The sequence below is a fragment of the Athene noctua genome, chromosome 5 (genome assembly GCF_965140245.1).
Source record: "Athene noctua chromosome 5, bAthNoc1.hap1.1, whole genome shotgun sequence".
In the NCBI taxonomy this organism is placed as follows: domain Eukaryota; kingdom Metazoa; phylum Chordata; class Aves; order Strigiformes; family Strigidae; genus Athene; species Athene noctua.
In genome coordinates, this window is record NC_134041.1 from 21,549,436 (window position 1) to 21,575,836 (window position 26,401).

Below are 26,401 nucleotides of genomic sequence, written 5' to 3' on the forward strand. Positions count from 1 at the left end.
CAGCTCAGCAGTAGCCACCTTTTTGCTTGGTTAGCTCCCTGCCAGTTTAGTGAGTGGATTCAGTGAGCAGCCAGCCAAGTAAACTGTGGGAATATATGTCCAGAACAGAGAAAGAGAAGCAGGATGCCTCTTCTCAGCACCACACAGCCATTATATCAGCTCAGACTTGTCACATAATTTCACCCTAAGTGAATACCAAGCAAACAGTATAATATCACTCAGAAGATCCACTTCAGATTCAGGTGAAAAGAAGAAAGATAATACTAACTTTCTGGTAAAAAAACCTGTGGCTATGAAACAGATATGAAATCCTATCAAACCAAATCTTACAAGAAAAATAAAGGACAACGTATTATACCAAGGTATTTTTTGCTCCTAGTTAGTAATCACCACTTTAAGGTAAGGAATTAAGCAAACACACAGTCCTATGAGAAGCTGAAGTGAAATATTTGAATCTGTTGAAAAATACAAGTTGGTGACATACTCTCACAGGCATCTGGATGACTATTCAGCTTCAGCTGCTTGCGCTGCATTGCTCACTGCTCCACGCAGCAAGCGTCAGCCGTTCCGTCAGGGTTCCTGTGTTATTCAGATGACCTACCCAGCACTGCAAACCAGCAGGGGACAGATGGAATTGACAGTCTGAATGACTGACAAGTTGAGAGTTTTTCTCAGCTACTGCTTCCAAATAACAAACCCCTCAGCAGAAAAATAGGTCTTCGTCACTTAAGAAAATAGGCCTGTATTTGCAACAAGTGTTATCTGCCATAAATAATCTTATCAGCTCTGCTAACAGTAAAGTTTTGTGTAATCTTATCATGTATATTTTTTCCATTAATACTTGGAAAGGCTTACGCAAAACAATTTGTATGTGGGGTATTTTTTGCCCACCCACGGTGCAGGATACTGAATATCTGGAAGCACAGGAAGGATTGCCAGAGTCTGAAGTCATCATGTTTTCACAGCAGTTTCAAGTTTCAGATAAATAGCTAAGCATACATTCTTATTACACACATCAGTATAAGGTCTCTCCTGGTCCCTGGACCACTCTAGTAAAGTAAGCCAGAGGCCTGCAAGATGGCTGAGTTCACCTAGCAACTCACTGCTGCCAGAAGAGTCACATTTCCTCCATCTTTCTCCTCTCACTGCTCATCTCCCAGCCAGAATCCCATTCCTTCTTACTCCCTAATGCTATTGTTCCCATCATCTCCCATTGAGCCTATTCAGCTTACTGGAACAGGGGACACTAATGTGTTTAGGGGGTTAGGTTTGTTCTGGGTGTTTGGTTTTGGGTTTAGTTGCTTTCCTGACAGACAGATTAGCAAATTCAATTTGTTCACAGAGTAGTCAGAGGAAGGAAAGTGGCTGGAAAATATGGCTGGAAGCGTGGGTGGAGAAAGCAGTAATTCATCTTTGCTCTCCTGAGAGCTATCAGATAAGGTTTACCCCATCTTGCAGAACACCTGAGCTCCAGTGCTCAGGGCAGACCTTGCTACAGGCACAGGCTGGTTAGGCAGCTTCCCAGAGGAGCAAGGTGAACGCTCTGCTCATGCCCCAGGAGATGGGAATCACCTGATGTAACCTACACAGGTTCCATTCTTCAGCCTGCAAACAAGACGTTTGTCATTACAGGAACTTGCTCTATGGCTTCACCACCTCCAATCTTGCCCCTGCCTCCTCTGCACCCTGCCCAGCTCCAGCACAAAGGTTTTCTCCTAAGGAATTTCTACTTCAGCTCTGTCTTCTAGACCAAATCATCTATACTTTCAAGGCTTCCACCAGCAGCACTTGCACTTGGAGAAACCACATCTGGTACTAAGTGTTCACAAAACATCTGCAAGGCCCTAATTTTGCTCTGCAATCCTACTGAGGCCTATTAGATCTAAACGTCACTACCGATCTCTTTGTGTTCTTTGAGAGAATCAGAAAACAAGAATCAGAAGAATATGTCATGCAGTTTACCTTACTATAGACAGCACAGTACCCATGTGAGTTTTGTGACCTTCCCCAGGATTTGGCCCCTGGTTATCAGGTATTTGGTTTTGCTAATGAAACACAACTAAACTACACAACAACTAAAGCTGATTCTCAGAGCTCCGCTAAAAATTCCCCATACAGTTGGCTGGGTAGGATTTAAAACTCTATTCTTAGAAGTGTATATCGGCAGCAACTGGAAAATGCTGGGTTGCAAGCAATGCATTCCACAACATGTTTAATGCTCTGATCCTGAGTATTTCAGACTCTTTGTTTTACTTATTTCCGTTTACATTTAAAAACAAAACAAACAAAATCCTACCACTTATCTAGGCACTTGAACACATTTTGTTAAGAATCTCACATTTAATATCACCACAGTAATTACACTTAAACTATTCACTAAAGCATGAATTTTAAATGAGACAACAGAGTTTATTAAAGCTGCTTTGGAAAGCCTCCCACGTTCAGAGTTTCATAAAACATTTCCAAAATACATGAGGCCAAGAATTGACAAGTGTTTGGGACCATGAAAAAGGCTACAAAAACATGTTTAACCAATTAAAAAATAATCCATCAATTTTGACAAAGTTCACTGTATAATTTTAGAAAACAGGGGCAAGATGATCCATATTTAGCACAATAGCATTTATAGCTAGTATCTGTGCATATAATATACATAACTACCATGGAAGAGAGAGTGGAGCCTGTGCTGCATTCTAAAAACTTCTCTATAATATTGAAGATGTGACAAGCATATTTTTTAGAAAATATGATTAAAATTATCAATGTTTTAAAAACAATTGAAGGCAATGACCAACAGCTATTTCTTTAGTTTGATTTTAAAGTCTTAATATGTTCGTAGTTATGAATAGCAACAGGAAGGGAGTTGTACCAACAGAAACATTATAGTTCAAGGCTTTTCCTCCCAGAGATTCAGAGCATGTATCTACTCAAACAGTAAAGAAGATGAAATTTATCTTCATAAAACCGTATAAAACTGAGATACTTGGATATTGTTTTGCTTCAGTGAGAAGACCAAAAAATTCATTATGTTAAAAGACCTACATAGTAGGGAATTAATTGTCCAAAACTGGCCTTCAAGGCAAAATTTTAATCTCTCCTGAGAGCTAGCAGAGGTTTTTCTATGAACTTCCTCTAAGATCTTAAGAATGTAAACATTTTAAAGTAATTTCTAATATTGTATGATTTGATAGAGGGATATAGGACTTTTTTACTTTTTCCCCCCAATTTATCACATATCTTTAAACATACTGGCTAATATAATCTGGACTCTGACTAAAGTATAAAATAAAGCATCTTAAATTTTATTCACCTGACAAGGGTCAGGCAATCCCACATGCTAAACAGGCCATTACAGTAAAGATTTAGCAACCAACAGAAACTGAGAGTCTAGAAAGTTAGAGATGTATGAGTCATAGAAGAAAAACAAGGAATGAGAAAGTCTCCCATAGAAATGCTACAAATTGCTAGTCTGGTAGTCGTACATACCCCTAGATACAATATTTAAACATGTACCAAGTACCCATAAAGACACCTAATACCTTTACTAATTACCAATAATATCTATAAAAAAATATAAAAGTTGCATAAATACACATATTCATGTATATAAAATAATATTCTGGCGATAGTTTTTAACTTTGTCTCTCTAGGTTATCCTTACTTTAAAGCTTTTTTTCAGCATTATTAACATACATATTTTTCATGAAACACCTTCCAGTTTATCTTGGAGTTTATGACTTGATGGATGCATGAAAATATGTTACTTATAATATGAAAGATATCAGGTTAAAGTAAAACAAATTTAATGCAATAGGTCCTGCTTTTGGCTAGTATTCTTTCCATGGACTTCAAGCCTTTTATTTACTGAGGGCTAAGTTTTCCATCACTGAGAAAAGTAACTTAATTTTTTTAGCCAAAATAAAAAAAAATCCCAACCAAAAAAAAAAAAACCCACATCATGATGAACCACAAAAAAGTTCTTTAGCTGGATGTATCCTAGACAAAAGCTGTTTGCTCCTTATTGTGCAACATTAATGCACTGAAATAGCTGGAAGAACTTTGTAAACTAATGGTGGAAATGGCCCTCAAAACCAACCTTTGAGAAAAACTAACCTTGTTTCTTCTGGGAAATAACATACAGATAAAGTCTCTCTAAAAAAAAAAAAAAAAAATTTGGGAGCAACTGCCCAAATGCTTTAGTTGTCTTATTTGTATGCATTTCATCTGGAATACATAAAAGTATTTAGATCTTCAGATTTCTATTTCTTGTTGGCTTGTTTTTCCTCTTTACATGCAAAATCTTGGTTCTAGCTAGAGAAGAGACCATTTCTCAATCAACTGAGGCATCCCAGATACCAGACCTTTGGGTCAATTGACAGCACACTGCAGTAGACATTTTTGATGAGGCACCTTCAGTAAAATTTATCTCCTCTCCATTCCTCTGTTGTCAGATTCAAGGCTACATGCAGACAGATACATAGTGGTAGTACATTTGTTCAGTGTAAGACTATAAAATTTACTTTGATACCAAGTCCAAAACACCCTTTCGCTGTTTCAAACACAGCTACAGAAGGCAGGTCATAAAGCAAAATAATCAGACTAGTTAAGATGCACAAAATGGACTCAGATGAACTCAGAAACATCTCTTTCCACAAAGTACAGGCTATATTTTCAATTGATAATCTGATCAACTCCATTCACTTCAAACTCACCTTTTCAAAAAGTAAAAGCTTCTTGCTCCTTACCTTCAATGAGCTGTTTATTCTTAGAAGCATTGTTTGCTACTACAATAACCTAACTCACTGCACATGTATTACCTTAGGTTAATGATTTCAAAAGAAACCCCAGTGCAACAAGTAAAACTGTGGATGGTTTTGTTTGTACAGCATGGCTGGGGACAGTAACTACTGTTCTGATGTGACAGGATTTCTCAATGCTAGTACTCACTTTGCTCTAGAAATGGGCAATGGAACTTGTATTACCAGCTGTGAAAGTGCTTCTGTGGTCCTACTTCTAGATTTGGGTTCAGGATATTGCATTCTTCTGAATTCCCACCCACTTCTCTAAGATTTTTGTAACGCAACTCTTTCACCTGTGTTTTAGATTCTCATTATTACTCCTACATTAGGTACCCAGTACAAAATGGAAATGAACAAAGGAAGAAGTGAAGCCAAAAAAAAAATCCAATCTATATGACTCATCATGTGATACAACAAACATTTACTGCATAACTCAGAATCTGTTCCACCAAAAGAAAAATATACAGTTGACAGTTACAGAAACACAGGGTAACATTATTTTTCTAAAAATTGTCATTTGGTTTGTGGTTTTTTTTCTTAAACTTGCAGAATAGGTAGAGAGTTTCCCATTTCCTCTGGATATATTTCTGGCAGGCAAATTCTGAAAAACCTTGTTCCAAGAATCCTGCAGGCTGAAAACACAGCTGTTCAGATTCACTGATCTAACCTATAACACCGTGGATACTCCTGTTGGTGAAGCAGGCTTAAGGGGCAGACAAAATGACAGCTGGTCCATTTCTTCTCTTGCACATAAATCCCATTTAGAATAGGATTAAGATAACTGGAAAACAACTTATTGACTGAACAACAAATCCTGCCTAGCAAGGGAATATGTTTTAAACAATGTAAAATGTTTAAGGTGGACTTTAAATACTTTCTTAATAATGGCTACTTATAAAGGTAAGCAACATTTTAGAAACTATCTTTGGGTTAGTTCAATTTACTGGGGTTTAGATTATGCAAAAACATGTTAGATACTTTTCTTGTCTGTAAATATATAACATCCACAAGTAACGTTTTTAAAAGCATTTAAATAATTTTGGAGCATAAAGTTTGGAAAATATTTCAGATCATAAAAATTCAACGCATTGCAATCCCATTGATTCTAATTTGAACTTGAAATACAGATCTAATTTCTCCACTCATTGAGGAGGGAATGCCATTTATATCAGAGTACAAATTCTGGCCCAAAACAGACTTCCTTATTTATGATGTAATCATCTGCTGCTTTAAATACTTATACAAATTTTGAAGTCCACATACACACTTAAATTTTAAGATGAACTTTGCAGAAGACAAAGATGAAATAAGTTTGGGATTTTTTTTTCAAAATATAATAAGGCAGGCTATACTAACTTACGAAAGATTAAACAGAAAGACTGTCTATTGGCTTCTACAGCAAGGATATATTTAAATCAGCGGGATGGTTTAACTTATTCTCAAATCCATAATAAACTTAATGCATTTAAATTCCCATGTAATCTGCCACTTGAAATACCTCACTACACTTGCCTTTGAACTTCACGTATGCTTTTATGTGGTAATTTTTTTAATTTCAGGTGCTGACCAAATGAGGCATATATTAATATTTTTAAAAAAATCTTCACTGGAGAATAAAACATGGGGTCTTTGCAAGTTTGAACAAAACCTCAGGGTGGATCACAGTATAAAGAAAACATTAATGCATCCTTAATACCAGCGTGGAAGGGGATAGTTTGCTTGTGGATGCATGATGACATACTAGACAGGTGGAAATTGAAATTAAATATGGATTCATATTAAATTTATAACTTTACCATCAAGTGTTCAATTCTGTAACATCTGAGAATTTGCTAGTAACGAGCCCTATTTGCTACCAAGATTCAGGTCACTGTACTGAGTTGTAAAGTAAAACCCCCCACCAAATCCTGCTGAGTTTAGTCATCTCAATGAATTAGCTGGAAAAAAACCAAACACGCTGACTGACTCTCTTGTTGGTGTCCTTACAAAGACTTAAGTTATATGACACAGAGTAACAAAGGGCTTCCAGATTCACATTACATCTTTATGCTGTTTGAATTCAGTTTTATCTTGCTTAGAATTTTTTCCACAACTAGATTTTACTAGAGGCAGTTCCACTTGTTTTGCAAGTTTCCTACATTGATTTTGGAAGGCTGACTCCCACTCATATAATTGGAAAGGTCAAAATATACGCCATCCCTCAAGAAGCATAACGCTGTTTTCAGCAGAAGTCCACAGCAAAAAACCCTTCAAGTCAGCTGAATGGAAATCCAGCATAAGAGCCACTGGCATTTTAGATGTATCTTGGTAACACTGAAATGATGATCCTGAAATCCTTACTTAGACAAAGCTTCCCCTGAGTCCTAGATAGCTGACCAGTAATGGCACAGATTAACACTTGCACTCAATGACAGACCTGATTGCTTAAAGTTTATTTTACTTTAGTTAGCAGTTCTAAAACATTCTTCCAGCTAGGAACACAGCTTCTCTAAAAATTTCATCTAGGAAACTATATTTAAAATGTCATCTCAAAATCTCCCATGCCATCTACAATGCTAACATTACAGCAGCTTAAAACACACAGGTGAAATGAGTTTCATAAGAAACAGGAATACTTAAGTTTAAAATACCTATTTATCACCAGAAGCTTACACAAAGAGAAGAAAAAGAGAGAGGAACATAATAAAAGTTCACTTCTACCATGGACCTGGAAGATTTAGGTTTGGGCATTTAACAGTTAAAGAAGCAATGGCACACTAACTGAGCACATTAAAACAAAGAGTTGGCAGCTTCTGAAGGAAAAGGGCTTGTGCTCCACTGTTCCAACTTGTCAGTCAACTCATGCCAGCACTCTCCACGTCTGCCTCTTCTACACACCCTCATTACATGTGTCTGTCTGGACTGATCTGCTCATCTGTTCAGGGACTCTTCTGACAAGTCAAAAACTCTGCTGTCTCTCTGCTCTGGAATTGGATCAGATCATATCAGCTTTTTTTGTAGCCCCATCAGGAGTCTTTTTGCTTATGGTTTTATCCTGTTTTCCTTCACTACTTGTCTGTTTTTGATTTCTAGAATGGAGGAAGCCGAATTGCTGAAAGAAAGATTCCAGGCCATAACAGTAAGTGCTTATAGTTATAACTTGCTATTAAAAAAAAAAAAAAAAAAAGACTTAGAAATAATATTGTGTTAATGAGCTACTGTGTGTTTTCTGGAGAATTATTTATCCCAGGATGGAAAAAGAAAGACTTATATCTGCTTGAAATTGTTACATTTTAATTCTGGTTTATAAGCTATTGCTTTAAGACAGCAAAGTTGCCTGTACTGACTTTATTACGGGTTGTATTGCACTTCCAAATTAAATTCAAAGCAGTGAAAGCATGTGTACAAATCACTACTGGACAGTCTTAAATACATATTACTATCATCACAACTGAAGGACAGCAGGTCAAAAGGCAGCTAGAGAATTCCAGAACAAATCAATTTTTCCATTTCACAACAAAACCAAGAAATGAAAGATTTTTGGTTTTGCATTGTGGAATTAAATACAATTTCTGAATTACTGATGATCTATCATAAATGTTGCAGTCTGAAAAGTAAAAAAGGACAAGCGTAGATTAAGGCAATTCCTACCTGTCAGATTTCAGAGGAAAAAAAAAAAAAGACTTGGTGAAGTTTACACTGAAGATGTTAGAAAACATTTTCAGTTTCTCTTCTGAAGAGAAATCTGATTCAAAAGATGTATTGTATTTTAAAGGAACCACTGAGCTATTTTTTAAAGGAAAATGGCTGAAACTAAATTTTCCTGTGATTTGATCTCCACTGAAACCTGTTCAATTATAAAATAATTAAACTGACACAAAATTTGGCCCTTTGTGATGAAAGGAAAACTGCAGAAGGATCACTCACTGTCACAGGCAATCTTTAAAAACAAATAATGGGAACAGGTATTTTTCACACTCTTAGCATGATAGATTAGTTGTGAAACAAACACTACTGGCTGAATAAATGGTGGGCAGAGTTAAAAAATACCTTGTTGGAACCAAAATAAATGTGAGAAGGCATAACTGGAAATCTACAGGAGTTGAATAGGTTGGGTTTTAATTATGACACTTGATAAAAGCCAACAGGCCCATTTATTGTATTTACTTGAGACCTGACTCAAGCCCACAATAAAATAATCTGAAATGGTTTAGAGGGTTTAGAGTACGTTTGTTTGTTTAACTGTAACAGTGTTTGAACCAGACTCATAATCTGGACTTTGTCTCTGGCGTATAGGCTCAAAAGATAAGAAATGCTTTGGCACTCCAGAGAAGTCCAGGCCTTGCAACGTTTTATACTTCCTGGTATCTAGCAGGAGGAATGGGGCAGCATGCTTGCCTGATGAGGACTCCTAGGAACGTACTACGGTTGGCATCCTCTGGCTGCATCTTTGCCACCAGATAAATCCTTAAGAAGGATTTTTTTAAGAAACTGACAGCTTCCAGTGTCTTGCATCACAGGAGATAGGAAATCATAATTAGGTTCTGGCCATAACTTCATTTATTACATTTGCTCTGTAAAGGAACCATTTGCTCTCTACTTTCATCAATTGAAAGCATTTAAATGAAACAGTGTATTTTTTATGATGCAGTGCAGAAATGAAGGAGCTTAAATAAAATGAAGAGATCACATTTAAGAATCTGTAGTAGGAGTTGTCTAAGAAAACAACACATTACAATTGCGAGTTACTTAGTAGCTCTGGGGAGGCTTGTCCCAAGCAATATACCTCAGAACTTCAAGTACCTACAAGAGGTACATTGTAAAGTATCTAACAGAGGATAGCAAGGGGCACTCAGAGTAGTAAACAACTACACTGGCACTAAAATCTGACTGGTTTCTGTTCTTAAAAGCCTGGCTCCTTTACAGCATCTGGCTCCAATAGAGCCATGAGGGGTTTTCAAATTCCTTTTTGTATCTTCTCTATGTAGCAAAGCAAAAAGGAAGACCCTGTTACTATTATTATTATAGAGATTTCGATGCTTCCACAGCTCTGAAAAGGAACCGTTTTTCTCTGTTGTGTAGCTTCCACCTGCTGCTGGTGTATACAGAATATAACAAATAAAATAACCCACAAATGCATCCATTTTATTAGAGAGACTGACGGATCATGAAATACAAAAGCTTTAGCGTTTGCTGTGGTAAACATTGAGACAAAACAGTCAAAGAGAAACTTTAGGCTTAATCCTTTCTCATCAAATCCTTCATTCTATAGGAAAACAAAAATGATAGATTTGAATTGTGATTAAAGATTTGAGTTGTGACATTTCTGCAGTCTCATGCCATCAGGTTAAAGTGTCCATACCCGCAGATAAGACCCCTCAATAACCAAGCATTACCTCTGGAAAAGTATATGAAAAAGAAATACATCAGCTAAAACATTAACTGCTTCATTGTCTTTGACAGTATATGGTATCTGCCATTGGAACAAGCCAGACCAATGTTGGCACCACTGTGGAACACTGACACAAACTAATGGGCTTGGCACACAAGATACCTAGCAAGACACTGCTCTAAACTCAGAGCACTAAACTAAACACTATCACTAAACTCAGATTCAGTTTAGAACACAATTATTTTCTATGATCAAAAGTCAGGAAACATTCCTACATGTTTCAGTAGGAGTGAAAATTGGGACCAAGTCTCTCACCTTGCATTGATGCACAATGGATGAAGGTGCTTTTTCATAAAAAGCAGATCTTGCCCACATTAACAAGAACATAGTAAGAAAGGATTAGAGGACTTCTGCCAGCAACATGATTATCTACAGGGGCAGAGAATGAAGTTTAGTAGAAGTATGGATACCTTGGCTATCTAGGAATAAACATTTATTCCATTAGATGTATAGTCAAGGCTTTGTACAGCAAGACATGATGTGCAGACAAAGAATGGCAGAATACACTGCAGAAAGTGTCCTAACAGGTTTTAAAAATTACTCTGGTAACACAAGGTTCAAAAAAGGTTCCTCATACATCTTCCTTGAATTTAGCTTCTGGCATTAGACCTTCAGCTTTCTTTGACTAGATATATAAGACAAACTATTTCCACCTATTTAATCTAGATAGTTGTATAATGGATGTTTATTACCAACCAGTAATGTTAAAACATGCTAGAATACCAAAGGATATAAGTAGAGAATTTTAAGAGGAAAAAAAAAAAAAAAGAATGCAAAAGAAACATAGGCCTCTAACAAAAGAAACAGGCAAAAGTTTCATTACTGAATAGGTTCCTTACTACACAGTTAACTTAAAATGCAGTTATTTGCACCTTTACACTCTGATTTCTTTCTGCACAGTAGTTTTGTGTATAACTTCTCGTTTCAGACTAGGCAAATTCTTACCTCCCCTGGTACAAAAAGAATATTTAAATTGACTTAGAATGTTTTTTAATAGCATAAACTAAGTAAAAGTTCATTCTCTGGCTAAGAATCTTATCCAGAACTTTAGCAAGGAGAAAAAATGGTTTCGAAGAATTGTAACAAACTGTAAACACAAGCTCTTGTCACACTTTGCTCATCTAACGATGGGTTATTTAAAGGCCATTTATACAATGAGATCAGGAATATTTCTTAAATAAGGAAAGGTATGAAGGTCAAAGACCAGATGCTGTGTCTCCAAATCCAGCATAGCAGCTCTTGGATAAAGTCTCTAAAAAGGGACACTGCAGAAGAATTACATATTGTGGTGATCCTAAATCAGTAGCTTTGTTAACTGCATTAAAGAGCATTGCCAAAACTGAGAATTGCTACCGAGATGAAGGTAGCGTGTATCTTGAGGCAAGATCCCTACCTCCTCTGTTTGGTGTATTAAAGAGGCAGACTAACACCATCAAGGAAAAATTGTAAAGTACAGATAGTGTTTATAGGTGGCTACTGCACTTCACAGATTGCAAGAGAGATCAGATCACTGACACTCACTCACATACTAAACCCCAGCATGCCATCAGTTGTGCTTGGCCAGCCTGTAGTCTTGCTATCGATCTCCAACAGGAGAGGTGGTTTCTTCCACTGCCTATCCTTCAACAGTGTCCCTGTAGCCCGTGGGCCCACTGCTAATCTCTAATTTCCAGTAACAGTGAAGTGATTCAGCCAAGCACACGATGGCTCCTCCTGTTTCAAAAGCCCAGATCCTAAGGAAACAGTGGAGAGGAGAACTCCCAGCCTCATGCATAGCACTTCCTTACAGACTTTCTACACTCCTTACACAACTGGTTCCTCAGGTGGGTCTAAAGGGCAAGTCTCTTCCTATGCTTCTGAAGAACTTAACTCCTTCCTAAATCAAACTTATCTGAAAACAGACTCTGCTAAAAAACCCTATCAGTAATATATTCTAATTGAAAGGAAAGGGGGATTAGCTTCCAGTCAGCAATCACTTCCGCATGGGACAACAGATGATTAAATATACTTCCCTAAAACATACCAAGAAACAAGTGCAAAAGTTTCCATGTCCAATAACAAGATTTTATAGATTAAGGCGCTGACCAAGAGAAAAGCCGATTAATACAGCTTTTAAGAGTGAAAGTTAGTTGCCTTTGGCATGATTTCTTTCTCACTGGCTGCTGAGGACACAAAGCACAAAAATCAGTGTCTGGCCTCATATAGAGGAGTCACCAGCATACTCCATGCAACAGCAGCTATCCAAAGACACAAGAGGCTCAAGTGTTCAGACACTGTTCACCCATTTTGTTTTTTCTATAAAGTCTAGCAAAAAGGATGAAGTTGGTACTATGATAGACCAGTACTACTTGAGGTCTTTCCTTATGAAGTTCAGCAGCCATGAAAACAGCCTTTGCACAGAGAAAAATATTTTTTAAATTGAGAAGTAACAACAACATATATGAAGCATACATTTCTTTGTGTTCATCTTTACCACTATTTGACTCACGAAACAAATTTCTAAGTCTTAGTTTATTCCTATTTCAGCTATTAGCCACAAGATATGTAAACTCAGTGCTGGATTCACAAACAACCCATCTCATATAGTGATGTATCATAGCTGCAGTGTAGACCATGCAGACTCTTTTCTCTCCTAAATAATGTATGGGAGTTCTGGTCAGGACCCATTTCTAACCTCATTTTACATGTACAATTGTGCTCAAATGTTATTTCTTGCTATTTTGTTACACTACCCTTCCCAGGAGTAAATTATTTTTAGTTTGGATCATCCCTGCTTTCTGGTTGTTAACATGTTTAAACATACTTCAGAAAAAGAACAATGGAAACGGTATCTTTATAGGTAATTCTGGAGCTGTTGCTGCTAAGAAATATGCCTAAGCACTATGTAAGCTTTAAAATAAGACTTTATTTGCATGGATTGATTTCACCCTACTGAACAACACAAACATTTTTTTTCAGCAACAATTAATTTCTCTAAACAAAGTTTTATTGTTCTCTTAATTTCTAGGACAAAAGAAAACTGCAAGAAGAAATTACACAGAAACGTCTAAAAGTGGAAGAGGAAAAAATGAAACACCAACATTTAAAGGTAAGTGTTGTATTTATGAAACTAAAGATAGCCTCAAGTCGTTCAGCATGAATAAAGGTTTTCGATTTTGGAATGCAAATCTTCATGCATTTAATTCATGCTTTTACTGTCAAATTTTCACAGCTTTTTGGAGTCTTGCCAGGACTCCATTTGACTTTAATAAGTATCACCCTTTGAAAAAAATTACACTCAGGATCTAATGTTATTTGATCACTTCCATGGCATAAAATGAGATCATAACCAGGAATAACTCAGAGCTGAAAATTAAGCCTCACATTTCAGACTGGGTGTGTTCACTCCATAAATCCACTACAACAACCTTGCTTGGTACAGGGTGCAGCACAATCATGAGGTCTAACTGCACTTTTTTCTAGAGGAAAAAAAAAACCACCCTATTTTTATTCGACTATAGCCTCTTGTCAGCTTGTTTAATGACTCTTTGGTAAAACAATGCTGTTTCTTTGTATATTTTAAAAAAAAAAAAAAAGCAAAGCATAAATGCTGCAAATACTGTCTTGAAATATGGCCTGGTAAACACAGGATTACAAGGTCCATATTACTAAGAAACCAAAAGATCCACCTCTGTAGACACTTGAAATTGCAGTGACTCCTGCCCACCATTCTTTAAACGTCTATTGCAATTTGGCAGTAGGTGCCATGTAGGGAGATAAGACAAAATCTGTACTTCTAGAAATACACAAGACTTGGTATTTTACATACCCTTTTAATTACCTGAGTTGGTAAACAATTTCAGGAAAGATACATTGAATCCAATACCAGGAGCATGACATGTCTCCTTGAACAAATGTGGGAGAAGCACATTTAAAACAGACTTCTCTTCAAAATAGACACCTGATCTTGGGTTTCATTCACCCTCTTCTGTGTCAAGCCAAAAAAATGAGAAGTTATGATAAACTTGTTCATTGGACCAATCAAACCAGTGCAAAAGTCACCTATGCTTAGGTTTTATTGTAAGGTAGTGACCATAAGGACAGGCTTGACCAATTGTGTAATGTCTTGCCTAAAATAGAGGGGAATATCTTTCCCAAGTCCTATAACTAATAAGCAGTAAATGTGTTACTCTTCCTCTATCTAGTACATGGTTACATGGAGTACTGCAATTTACATTTCAAGTATCCATGCCTATAAATTCAAAATTACTCTTTTGCCCTTCTTTTAAGGAGGATTAGCTGGTTGTCTAGAACAGCTCAGTTTATCCTTACTACTACTGTGTGCAGTCCTAGGGAAGTTTTCCTTGCAGATTTAGTACATGCCTTCAGCTAACATTAATGGGTACAATGGAGATTAAAAATTTAAAAAAACCCCAAAACCCCACCTTGCATTTATTCTGAAGATGTTTTATGGAATTTTATAGAAGCCAAAACACTCTTGGAAAAATACTACTGAAATTCCTTTCCTTTGGAAAAGGACAGAGGATGCGATTTGTTTGCCTGTTCTATGAGAAATCATAGTGATATACAGAAAAGTTTTAAAATAAAATCACTCATATTGCATACAGGGCAAATCAAGGATCTGTAAAGGAAATTATTCACTTGGCAAAGGGGGAATCAAGCATACATTTGAATATATAAATATATATGTATGGTGTATATGTACATATCATTAGCTATTTGGAGGACCCAAAATGGAGATTACTTCTTCCATCTGAGTACTAAGACAGGCACCTAATATCAGATGCAACAATAATATATGAACATGCTCTCCTTGATGCCCTAGAAGCCTTGTCCTTTAACAAACATTTATGTTTCAGACTGAGGTATTTCAATGGAGACAAACACAAGAATCTAGTGCAGAAATAATCTTAAAACAGATTTAGACTTTTAAAGGCACTTTAGTAAATTTTATTGAGGGTTCATTTCCTTAATGAGCGAGGTTGATTTCAGTCATTTAGACTCCTATCAGTTGTGCATGGTGAAATCTAGAGCTCCATGACCTATTCAACATAACTTGCACCTGTCCCTTAGGAAGCTACTGCAGGTTAGTAAATCTCCCTGTCACATAGATGTTCCTGTAAACTGGATATTGCTATCCTGTTCCTCATTTTGTCCTTCATTCCTATTTATAAACCTTAGCAACAGGTTTATTAAAAGGTGGTTGTTGGGGTTTTTTGTTGGGTTTGTTTTTGTGGAGATTTTTTAAACTTTCTTTATGTAAATAGTAATTCTCTGATCCAGCTTCCCAATGACTTTGCTGTCCCCAAGCTACCTTCTAGCTAGAAAGAGCAGATGAGGTATCATAACAGGTCTTAGTTATCCAGTAGAACTATACTGGAGAAGGAATATTTATTCCCTGCACATGCGCTTCTACTAATGAAGTAGAGGACACACAAGCAAATACAGACACCTGTGTGGATAGGGCTTCATGGAACTGCAAGGGACAATGGGGGCTGCTAGTGAGGGTACAAGGGAAATTTCATCCTCAAGTAACTCTAGATGCACCAGCAACTAATTCTTCCTCCTACCTGGAATCCTTCTCACTGAGGTAACAAGGGAAAAGACCAGACAGAGTTGCTTGAAAAACATAGTCAGCATTGATTTGCATGTACTTTCCCAGAGCTTTTCTACTTTAGCTTATTAAGTTTTTGGCTTCTGACATGCCCAGACTCCATTAGTACTACCTTGTAGGTGCTGGTCACACAACTCCTTATTCCAGGAGTTAACAAACATCTCCTGTGAAAACTGCAAAAATTATTTATGCCTCCCCTAACATGCCATAAGGTGAACTGCCATACCACTGGGAGAGCAAGACCTACAAAATCAAAACACTGTGCTTCACTGGAAGGCATAGAATCTTTCCATGTTAGTCCAGCTTTGTTAAGGATTGCAGTGGAGTTATACCTAGAGCACACATAGGACACTATTCACAGAATTTGCAAAATATTGTTACAGTACTCCTGATGTGACCATGAACTACAAAAGAAAATGATTGCTTTGCATCACGCTGGCCATTCCCAGGGTCTTATCACATCACAACATATAATTATCGCTTTCCCTTAATGCATCAAGCCTAATGTAAAATGAAAGTACTTTCATCTAAGTACTATAACACATGCACAACCTAGCACTGAGCTAGAGATGCTTTACAGTAGAAGGAAACACTAGACAGCAGAAAGAATCCAACAGCCCCAAAGCAGCTGCTCCTGCACTGGCTTGTGCTGATGCCTCAGTGGAGCAGCCTTAAAACTGTCTGTTGTTCAAAGGCTGTTTCCAAACTACACAACGTGTCATTCTTTCAAAACTGGCTAATTAAATTAAAAAGATTACATGGCATTTAGTTGGGAACAGCAGTAAACTATTCTAGGAAAAGGCAAAAATAACACTATTGTGTTATACCTGTATTTAGGGAGTGTGTTTTCTTGGGCCTAACCCTCTAGGTACATGAAGCTTTTGTTGATTTCAATGGCATTGTCTGTTTCTAAGGTCTACAGTGCCAGCCCTACTGTAATTCTCAGAAGGAATTATCAATTTATTTTTTGAGATAGCAATGCTAGACTAATTCAGTTCCAGACAGGATTGAAATCTCACTGCTCTAGGAGCCCTACTTATCATTAAAATCTAAACAGCTTGATTCAAAGGGAATTAATATCTCCATTCCCTCCAACTTGAGAAAAATGTATTTTGTGGTCCATAAGAGTTGTGCCAATGTCGGACTACATGCATCTACCAGATCAAGTAAAACCTTTCTATAAAGATCTGCATTTATTTCATTTGAGCCTAAGATGCAACTGCTAGGAAGAGCTGCCAAGTGATCCTACAGCTAGAGTCCAGACTTAGGACATCAGTCTTGATCAGCTCTCGTTTCCACTGATTTTTTAAGATCCAGCGTCGAGAGAATATTGTTCCACAGGGCTAAGGCAGCTATAAACATTGCTTCTACATTACACACACACACAAAAAAAGTAGCACTGTGGAGTGCCATAGAATTCCCAACAAGCCTGTTTTAGCCACAGTTTCTATCACATCATGTATGTCACACATCAAACAAGCTTAAAATTGCATTTAACTGCAATCAGGTCCTACATGCACCCTCCTCCTTCAGTTAGTCCTCAGCAATAACCTCATGCAAAGTATACAGTAAACAGAGAAGCGTAGGAAGCAACACTTTAAATGTCTCAACACACATGATGCAGGCAGGGATTCCAACAGCCGCTGCAAGCAGCACTAAGATTAATGCAGTCTTCTCACCAGTGCTGGGCACAGCTCTGCCTCACAGCAGCAGTAGTCAAAATCCAATTTAATCATCATCCACATCCTATAATTAATGAAACTATATAGGGAAAAAAAAAACAAACCACACCCTAACATGGAAATCAAACAGCTCAAGAAATCTAAATTACAAATGGAAAAATCATGGTTAATTAAAAAACTTATATGTGTGCTTTTTCTCCCCTGTTGAAAGAGTTTTTCTAAGGAGGCCTGATTCCCACTTCTTCCCCAAGACAGCAGCTGGACTTGTATTCTTGAGTTAGACTGAAGGGACTAAAAACAGTGCAAGAAAGTTTGCACAGTTTACAACCACTAGCCTACAAATAAGATCTTACCTCCATAAGTATTTTTTCTACGCCAGGAATATTTTAGAGAGCTCTGATGACTCTCAGATGCCACCTTTCATATTGTAAAGCAGCTATAGGAAGCAATTAGTGCATACAGCCATATTTTTCAAAATTTGAAGACACAGCTGAGAGATCCACTCACCTGTACACATGCAATGCACTCATTTATAAGTCACTATTGTACAGAAAGAACTCCATGAGCCCTAAACAGGTCAGGATGTAAATATGTAAACACTGGGTTGTCCCTACAACAGTAGTTCTAAATGCGCAGCAGGTCTGATGAAACTCTAACCAGACATCAGCAGCCCATGCACCACCTTTCCAGTCCTACTCTTACCCTGCACATCCTCACCAGCTGCAATGAGAATCACTACTATAATTACTCAAGTTCCTTGTAAACACGAGATAGCATTGCATCACTAACTCCCTAGAGATCTCTCCCCCCTATACACCCTTATTTACCGAAACTTTTCGCCTTTTATACTCCCTCCCCAATTCATGCAATGCCATGACCCCAGAAACCAGGGCTATAGAAATAAAACTATAGCATTTCTGGCTGGAGCCTTTTGCATGAGTCTGTAATATGTATGTTTTGATATAACTGTTTTGCTTTAGTGAGGACAAACACACCACTGGATCCACTTACAAATATTAATGTGTCACAGGTAGCCACTGATATCCTCTACATATTTATCGTGTGGACGAGTAAAATAGGACTTTGTTCTAATGAGTTTGGTTTTAAGTCAATCTCAAAACCACGTTTTTTAGTATTTATCTTTTAGTGGCTCTCAGCGTTGTCAGGTTGCCTTATGCTAGATACAGCACAAGAATGTGGATCACGCCTGTGGCATCCAATCAGATACAGTAAAAGACTGAGTAGCCTAACTTTTAAAATACACTTACCTGTCTGTATTTTTCCTCATCAGAAAAAGGCCTTGCGAGAAAAATGGCTGTTGGATGGCCTTAGTTCTCTCACTCCAAAAGAGCAAGAAGAAATGCAAAAGCAGAATCGGGAGGATCAACAACGGACTCATGAGCTGGAACAAGACATTTTCAGGTAGAGTAGTACCTCTGCCCTTCTGTCTGGGTTAAAATGGTCCCTTCTTTAAAAATCCTACCTTATTCGGTTAAAGATTAAAATGTCAGCAAGGGCTAAACATATGCAGTTTCATACACAGAGTAAAGCAATCTTTGTTATATCTTCTAGTCAGCTAGAATTACAGAATACACAATGTAAGCTTCTATACTGTGAATTTTATCAAACTGCACAGTAAATATCTTGCAGAGTATTTGTTTCTCAAATTCCAGATATCCCTTTCATGCTATACTCAATAGATGTAAGTCACAGTATATGAGTTTTGCTCTGAGATAGCAATTGTTGAATCAAAATTTCAAAATAACAGTAAATAGTTTTAAAAGCTCTTCAGTTTCACTAGGTCCTGCACAACCTTTAATACCTGACTTCTACCATAACAAGCACTTTAGAACAGTACAAGCTGCCTAGCCCCATTAATATTACTCACCTTTTTTTCACTTATCTTCCATGCTGTTTTGTCCTCAATTTATTACCAGAAGCAAGTTGTAGCAGGGGCCTTTTTCTACCTTGTATTAGAGATGTTCTTACAAACTTCATTGCCTAGGGCCTCCCTACCACACAGGGCTAATGTCAAACTGCATAGACAGTCTCACATACAAACTCCTTATTTACTATGGACATGATTCTAGGTGCTTGTTTAGCTGCAGTTAGCCATTCCCAAATACTGCAGAGCTCTCTACACAATCAGCTCATTCCCTGGGTCCAGGCATACTGACTAGTACTACCTGTTAGCACCCACAGAAAAGAGGAAATGTTCCTGTTTCTTTAGATTCTGGAAAAATTCATCATCTTTTTTATGGCTTTTTCCTCTATTTTGGTTCAATAGCATCTTTCGCCATACTCTTCTCTTCCTCCACTGTCCTCCTACACACACTCTTTTGGCAAAGTTATCACTAAGATTATCTCCTCCAGTTATTTCCCACCCACTTCCCTCCTTACTCCATCTCTGACAAACAATAATGGCTGCAACAACAACTGGCTGACAGGCAGCAGCCGAGTCCTAGTTTGTCCTATAATTACACTGACTCCTTGCTTGAAAAGCACTTTTCTCTACAGAACAGCTTTTCATGCCTGTAGAATTGTTGCAGTGGTAGGACGTAGACAGCGTACTCTAAAAAAACATCCCAGATTATGAAGACATGCAAGAGGGGTCCTATGACAGTGTGGTCACCAGGAAAAAGAGCTGTGTGGGAAAGGACTGACTCAGGAGCAATGGGGAAGTTGTACTGAGCAAGTAGCTACCCACCAGCCCACTGGAAATCCAGCCCTTCTCCCAGCACTGGAAGGATCAAGAAGTGGTTTGGTGTGTGGCTGTGTTGGGGTAAGGACGCTTTTATTCTCCTGACATAACCTACCTTTACACTGTTGCCAATTCATTTGACAACATATAAGTAAAGAGCAAGCAGTGCTATTATAGTGGAAATCTGTCAATGTCTATGCCACTAAAAGGGAAAGCTACAGAACTCCTGACATACTGACTGCCTTAAAAACAGTGAAATATTATAGCAGGTGTACCGTATTTCCAGCACCTAAATCTAGTCTGTCACTACATAACATACTTTTAGGGTTCTCTGCACCTGAGTCATTGTAACTGAGCTACCTCACAGCAACGCTAGCGATGTGTCCCTCCTGTCCTGTCCCTGGGAAGACTTAGAATGCAGGATTAGGACTTTAAAACCTTCCTGCCAAACTAGTTCAGAGATTTCAGCAAAATAGGATTGATTATTCACATATGTAATGTCATTTCCAGCTCTCGCAGAAACCTGGGTTTGTAGCTACAGTTGTAGAGTCTTTTAATACTGTAATTATTGTCCTGAATTAATGATCAGCTTAGTGACCTTAATTTTTATTTTCTCCAAAACTGAACACACATACTGAACTTTACTTCTCTGAATATAGCCGTATAAATGTTTTATTCGGCATGACTAGAATTTATCGCTACTACAAAGAGTAAAACAGTAATCCAACTGGAGCTTCAAACTTTAAAAATTCCTTTCATTGATGCAGGTAAATTAGCATCACAAATGAATATTCCCTCTGCTTTAATTCTAGATTGGATCCAAAAGTTGACAAGGGCTTATAAATTTCAAGTTTATCTGAATTGGAAGCTCCCGGGTCTTTTGAAAGATACCTGTAGGCATTCAAAGGAAGATTTCTAAATGCACTTGAACTATAAGGAAGGAGAAATTAAAGTGCCAAACCGATCATTTTTCCCTGATTGCTTTCTTAAATCACAACATGGATCTTGATGTAACATCTCAGCCTGTCTCTACTTCATGATAATTACAAGGAGTAGATACAGATACCCTGGGAATGGGAAGACTGCACATTTAGTACTGTATCACATGACCAAGAGCACACACATTGTACCAAACAAGGTGAAGGTTCCTGAGCTCATACACTTGATGTATGCCTGAGCCTCTAACAGCCTAACTACAGAAATGTGCTGTTACCTTCCCACTGGAATTTTTGCCAGACAGTTAACATTCAGCATGCACAAAAACCTCCATTTTAGAATTTCTTTCCCGTGTAGGTAGAATGCAGGGATGACAGGTTTGTTTTGTTGGTTTTTGTTTTGGTTTGTGGGTTTGTTTTTTTGTTTCTTTGGGGTTTTCTTAATAGGTTCTATTCATATGCCTGCATTTCAGAGAAATGTATTTGGTATGAATTCTTTTCCTGCATAGTTCCAGGTTCAGTTAATTACAAGCAAAAGTAATCTTGTGTATCTAGATGGCTGACATTCTGACCATAAACCAGCATTTAAATGCTGATGAAAATGAAATTAAATAAATTTACTTGCTTCTGTAAGCACTGCAGTGGATAAAAACTGCAATAAATGTTTGATTGTAGTTGCTGGCCTCTCTCCTCTTATTAAAAATGTTACTCTTTAACCAAGAATATAAAGCCTTTTGTTTTACTACACTTAAAGAAAACTGTGAATTGTTCCTCTTATTTTTATATATGCTTCTCTTTCATGGCAACTCATTGTTTTTCGTGGTGAACTAAGTATTTCCACACACATTTGTCGTTAATACCAGTGTTACCAAGTAACTTTTCCTGCCTGTGACCTCCTCTTGTAAAGCTCCACCAAATTGCTTCCTCCTTAAAATGATTCCTACTTCTTGATGTACATCTTAAATACTTCAGATTTATCTGCAGTAAAATGAATCAGACAGATTACATCAGCATAAAATAAAAAAACTGACAAAAAGCATAACACAAAATAACACAGTCTGCACTCTTACAATAACAGCTTCACAAGTATAATGCATCCTAGAAATGAAAGTCAGTACAGAAATGCTCCTAATTATGTCCCTGAGCCACCCTGAACTAAGAGAACTTAATTCACCATTGCCGGAGTTTGAAAGACAGTTTAGAGGTTTGTAAGGCCTTGATATCAAAAGAAGTATTTTCATTACTGATATACTTACTTGCATAACCAAACAATCTACACGCCTTAGAATCTTTGACAGCTTTTATCATCATGATACACAGAGGACTCAGGCAGGGACATTTGATTTTATAGACAGAGAATGGAGGCAGAAGAACCTACTGGGAGTCATGTGGGAACTACCCTCTGAACTAGGAATGTAAGTAGATTTATCCACATCAAGCATCTTTTGCTATAAATTATGCTTCCTACCACCCCTCAATAGCTGTCTAATAAAGGCCTCTAGAAAAATATCCATGCTGCCTTCATTATGTTTTGTTTAGACCTACCCAGCCCAGTTTCAAACCAGCCAGCACCAATACAGAAACCAGGTAATACAGAATTCAGTGTGAGCAAAGTCCTCTAAAAAGCACAAAATATGCACCATACAGTATTTGCACAGTGCTTTTGTTAAGCCATAGATATCACCCCAGCTAACAAAAGCTCACTTGACTACATATATATGAAGCCACGCTTTTAACCTGCCCTGTAAATCAAAGTTTACTAAACTGATCATGTAGACACAAGTCATACAGTAGCAGGTAAAATCTCTTATTGAGAAGCTCAGTAGAATTCTTTCTTCTGGGCATCTGGTTATTAAACTTCACTTGATTTAGACAGAATCTGTCCAGTCTGATGATTATTCCATGTGGGTTTTATCTTCAAAGATCTGAATCACTTTAAAGACTTTTTGAATACCCTTATACCAGTCTTTGTTTCTTTCTGCTGAGAGAACAATCACAATTGTAGGCAGATTATTGGCAATAGTGGCATAGGCCTTTCCATCACACTCCTAAATGGGACCTCTGTTTTGAAACATTCTTTACTTGGGTGTCAAACAGAGCTAGTTTATGTCTGCTAATCAGTTTGGATTTGAGCATTTTTTGATAAAAGGGAGAGTTCCATTCTTTGTATCAACAACAAAACACTGAATAGTGAGTTGCCTGAACCACCTTGCAGAAAAACAGCTGAATGCTCTGGTTACAGACAAAAAATAGCATTTATATTTTCTGTCCTATTCACCCTCTTTACATGTTAGAAGTTACAGTGAGCCAAACAAGCATGTCCTTGGATGAGGTATGAGCTAAATGAAGAACTAGGAGTCTTGTTTTCACATTTAATCTTCAACTAATAGCACTCATTCTTAATGGAATTAGTTGCTAAACATAATAGTTAACAACGCACAAAACCCATCAGGTTAACTAAAGTCTATTCAATGGTTTGTAAGGGATACATGAAGGCAGGCTAAAGCTATTCTAGATGGACTCCAGAGCTGCTAAAGCATTTGGCTCACCTCAAAACACGTGAGAACTTGCTCAACTGCTTTTTCCTCTCAGTTGGGTATTCTCCAGGGTGGTATCCTCCTATCTGCTTTTCATTCTTAAGCCTTTTATTTTTCTTCTGGGGTGGGAGTGGTGCCAACCCCAGCAGATCAGCTGGTGTCCAGCAGCAGTGAGGTATACTCTGTAGAATTTCTTCATTCAGCTACTACTTTGGCAGAGAAACCTCCAATCTAGTATCTTGGCTTCTAAGGTTCCTTCTTTCATCCACACCTCCATACCACTTATTTTCCCCTCTCAAATAATGAACACTACTCAAGGAGAGAAGGACAGGTATCCAAATGATTGATTTAATACAGTAGTTAGTTATACTTCCATTTCTCTACAAAACACAGCAGCACTGTTCGTTTCTTGTAATTGCTAGTATAGCTTCTAGATTCAAGACAAACAGAAACTGTGATGTAACTTCATAAAAACATCATTGATTTAAAAGTTTCTAAATATTTAAATGCACCACAGGTCTACCTTTTTAACTGCAGAAACTCAAAAGGACTTTGAATTCTTTAAAATACACAGATTACATATTTTAAAATTTTCCTTTCAACAAATTCCAGCGTTCACATTCACAACATCCTCTGAAAGTGAACCAGAAAGTCTATGCCTGTACAATGAGTGCAAAAGAGACACACTCTAAATGCAATTCGCATTACATGGGTATGAGAATTTTTCCCTAACCCCACTGAGCACTGAATCAGTCTTCTTAATTACCATATGAAGTGGGTTTTGATACGGGTGTGTATAAACTTAAATAATACTTTTCTTCTCCCAGAAATAATACTTCTGATCTCCCAGATAACTATATGGGGTTTATCATCTTTGATTTATTTTGGGTTGTGTATTCTCTTCCTTTCCCCACCACCCCTTTTTTTATTACCTTTCCAGGATTTTTCCTCCTCTTCCACCTGTATGTTTAGAGCCCAGACTGAATTAAACCCATAGTAAAAGTTGATGCTTCTTCAGTTCATTATGCTTCTGTGAGATTTTAATGATTTTCACATTATGATAATACAGTTATCAAGTCTCATGTAAATATACAACATTTTAAACAAATACTGTTCTGTAAGAAGTGCAGAAATATGGCACATAGTTGCTGAATTACTTTCTTTTATAGCCCTCCAAGAATAGTCATCCCCCTCATTATAAAGTTGTTACATTTTAACACTACAATCAGTACCTTTGAGCAGGATCCTAAGGGCATCTTGAGGAGTCCAGGTCCAAAGTGTTATCTGCTTTTACATACTTCTTTTTTTAGCTTTTACTTTCATCTAGAGTGCATTTTGATTCACATCTCAGTTCTGAGGTCTATGATAACTTTGTGTATCAAAAAAAAGGATATTCTCACTAACAGATAAAAGTCCACATAGTATCCTATTATTGTAGCTCTTCAAATCTGGGTTTAAATCACACAAAAGCCCCAGTGTTAATTCAGACTCCTCAAGCAGTCACACAGAAAGAGATAAATAATGCTTTTCTCCCAGCCTGCATTCAACTTCTCTGGTCTGCTTAAAGGGATGAACAGAACAGGTTTCTATTATTAACGTTGACTTTGGTGTAGTATCATGGATCTTAGCCCATACTAAAGAATAAGTCAAAACATAAACCATTTTTTTCTATCAGGGTTATAGGCCATCATTACTCTATTTGTAACGCTGGCTGAGATCATCTAGTTGTAACTCTACTCTAGCTGATCTCAGAAACTAGTGGTGTCAGTTGCAGTTGCCTTAAGTTTGCCGTCATTAATTTCTGACACGTGTTCAGATTAAACAGAAGACATGTTTCACTCAAATATGAAAGGTTTTGAAATTTGCTTTTGTTGTTTTAAGTTAAAAGAGGATCTTCCAAAAATGATCCCAAAAAGAAAAGGTAGATGAACTAGGAGACTGCAGCTATATGACACTCACCTACAGCATGAGAGATCCAGTTCAAGTCCCAGTTCAGAGTTAAATCTGGAATTGATTCTAGAGCTTCACGGAAAAGTGACTTCCTGACTACTAGGCTAGTAAGGGCACGTTTCTGTCTAAAACCCAGTAAGTATGAACTTACGCAGAAAGGAGCACTTTTGACTAGAAGGAGTTAAAAAAATAGGATACGGGACACCTGCTCAAATCACTGCCTTAGTCAGCAGAGAAAAGAATTTGACTGAGAAACTTTAGCTTAGTGGTGTGCTTTAAGTGGGTATAGATTTTTTCCCTCTCATATATACATAGATATGATATATTTTATCCTAGACCTTTTTGTCTAGAAGTGTTTCATCAAACATCTTAGTACTAAGAAAATAAAAACTCTAATTAGAAAAAATATGCCTTAAACATTGTACTTAGCTTTAACATACAAGAAACTATATAACATAGATTTAACATATAACAAAAAGGGGAGGGAAAGGAAGCTGTGACCCCTTTTAAATAATGTACAAACCTACAGCAGAAGTCAATAGCCCAAAAGAAGTTTTGACTGCTGAGCTTCAATCTGCTGTTTACATAATGATAAAGGTTTTTAAGAAAATAGTCCGTCAAGTCTTAACTGGCAAGATACTTCTAGTTCACACTGCTAAAATCTGACAGAGATAAGTCAGTTGCTGAATATCCTGCTGTCTTAGAGAATATCCAAAGTTAGGGTATTTGGTATTTGTAAAAGGTAGGCTTGT

At 37.3% G+C, this 26,401-nt stretch overlaps 1 protein-coding gene across 2 annotated transcripts in view; it reads left to right on the plus strand.

Annotated features, from left to right (window-relative positions):
• PALMD (palmdelphin) overlaps window positions 1-26,401 on the plus strand; it is a 56,811-nt gene that overhangs the window by 19,929 nt on the left and 10,481 nt on the right. The window contains exons 2-4 of one of the 2 annotated variants that reach the window (XM_074906643.1): window positions 7,872-7,917; window positions 13,238-13,318; window positions 18,818-18,948. In XM_074906643.1, the coding sequence (XP_074762744.1) occupies window positions 7,872-7,917; window positions 13,238-13,318; window positions 18,818-18,948 (258 nt within the window). Of the gene's footprint in view, window positions 1-7,479; window positions 7,918-13,237; window positions 13,319-18,817; window positions 18,949-26,401 lie in introns of those variants that run through there. The other variant, XM_074906642.1, reaches the window with a different exon arrangement.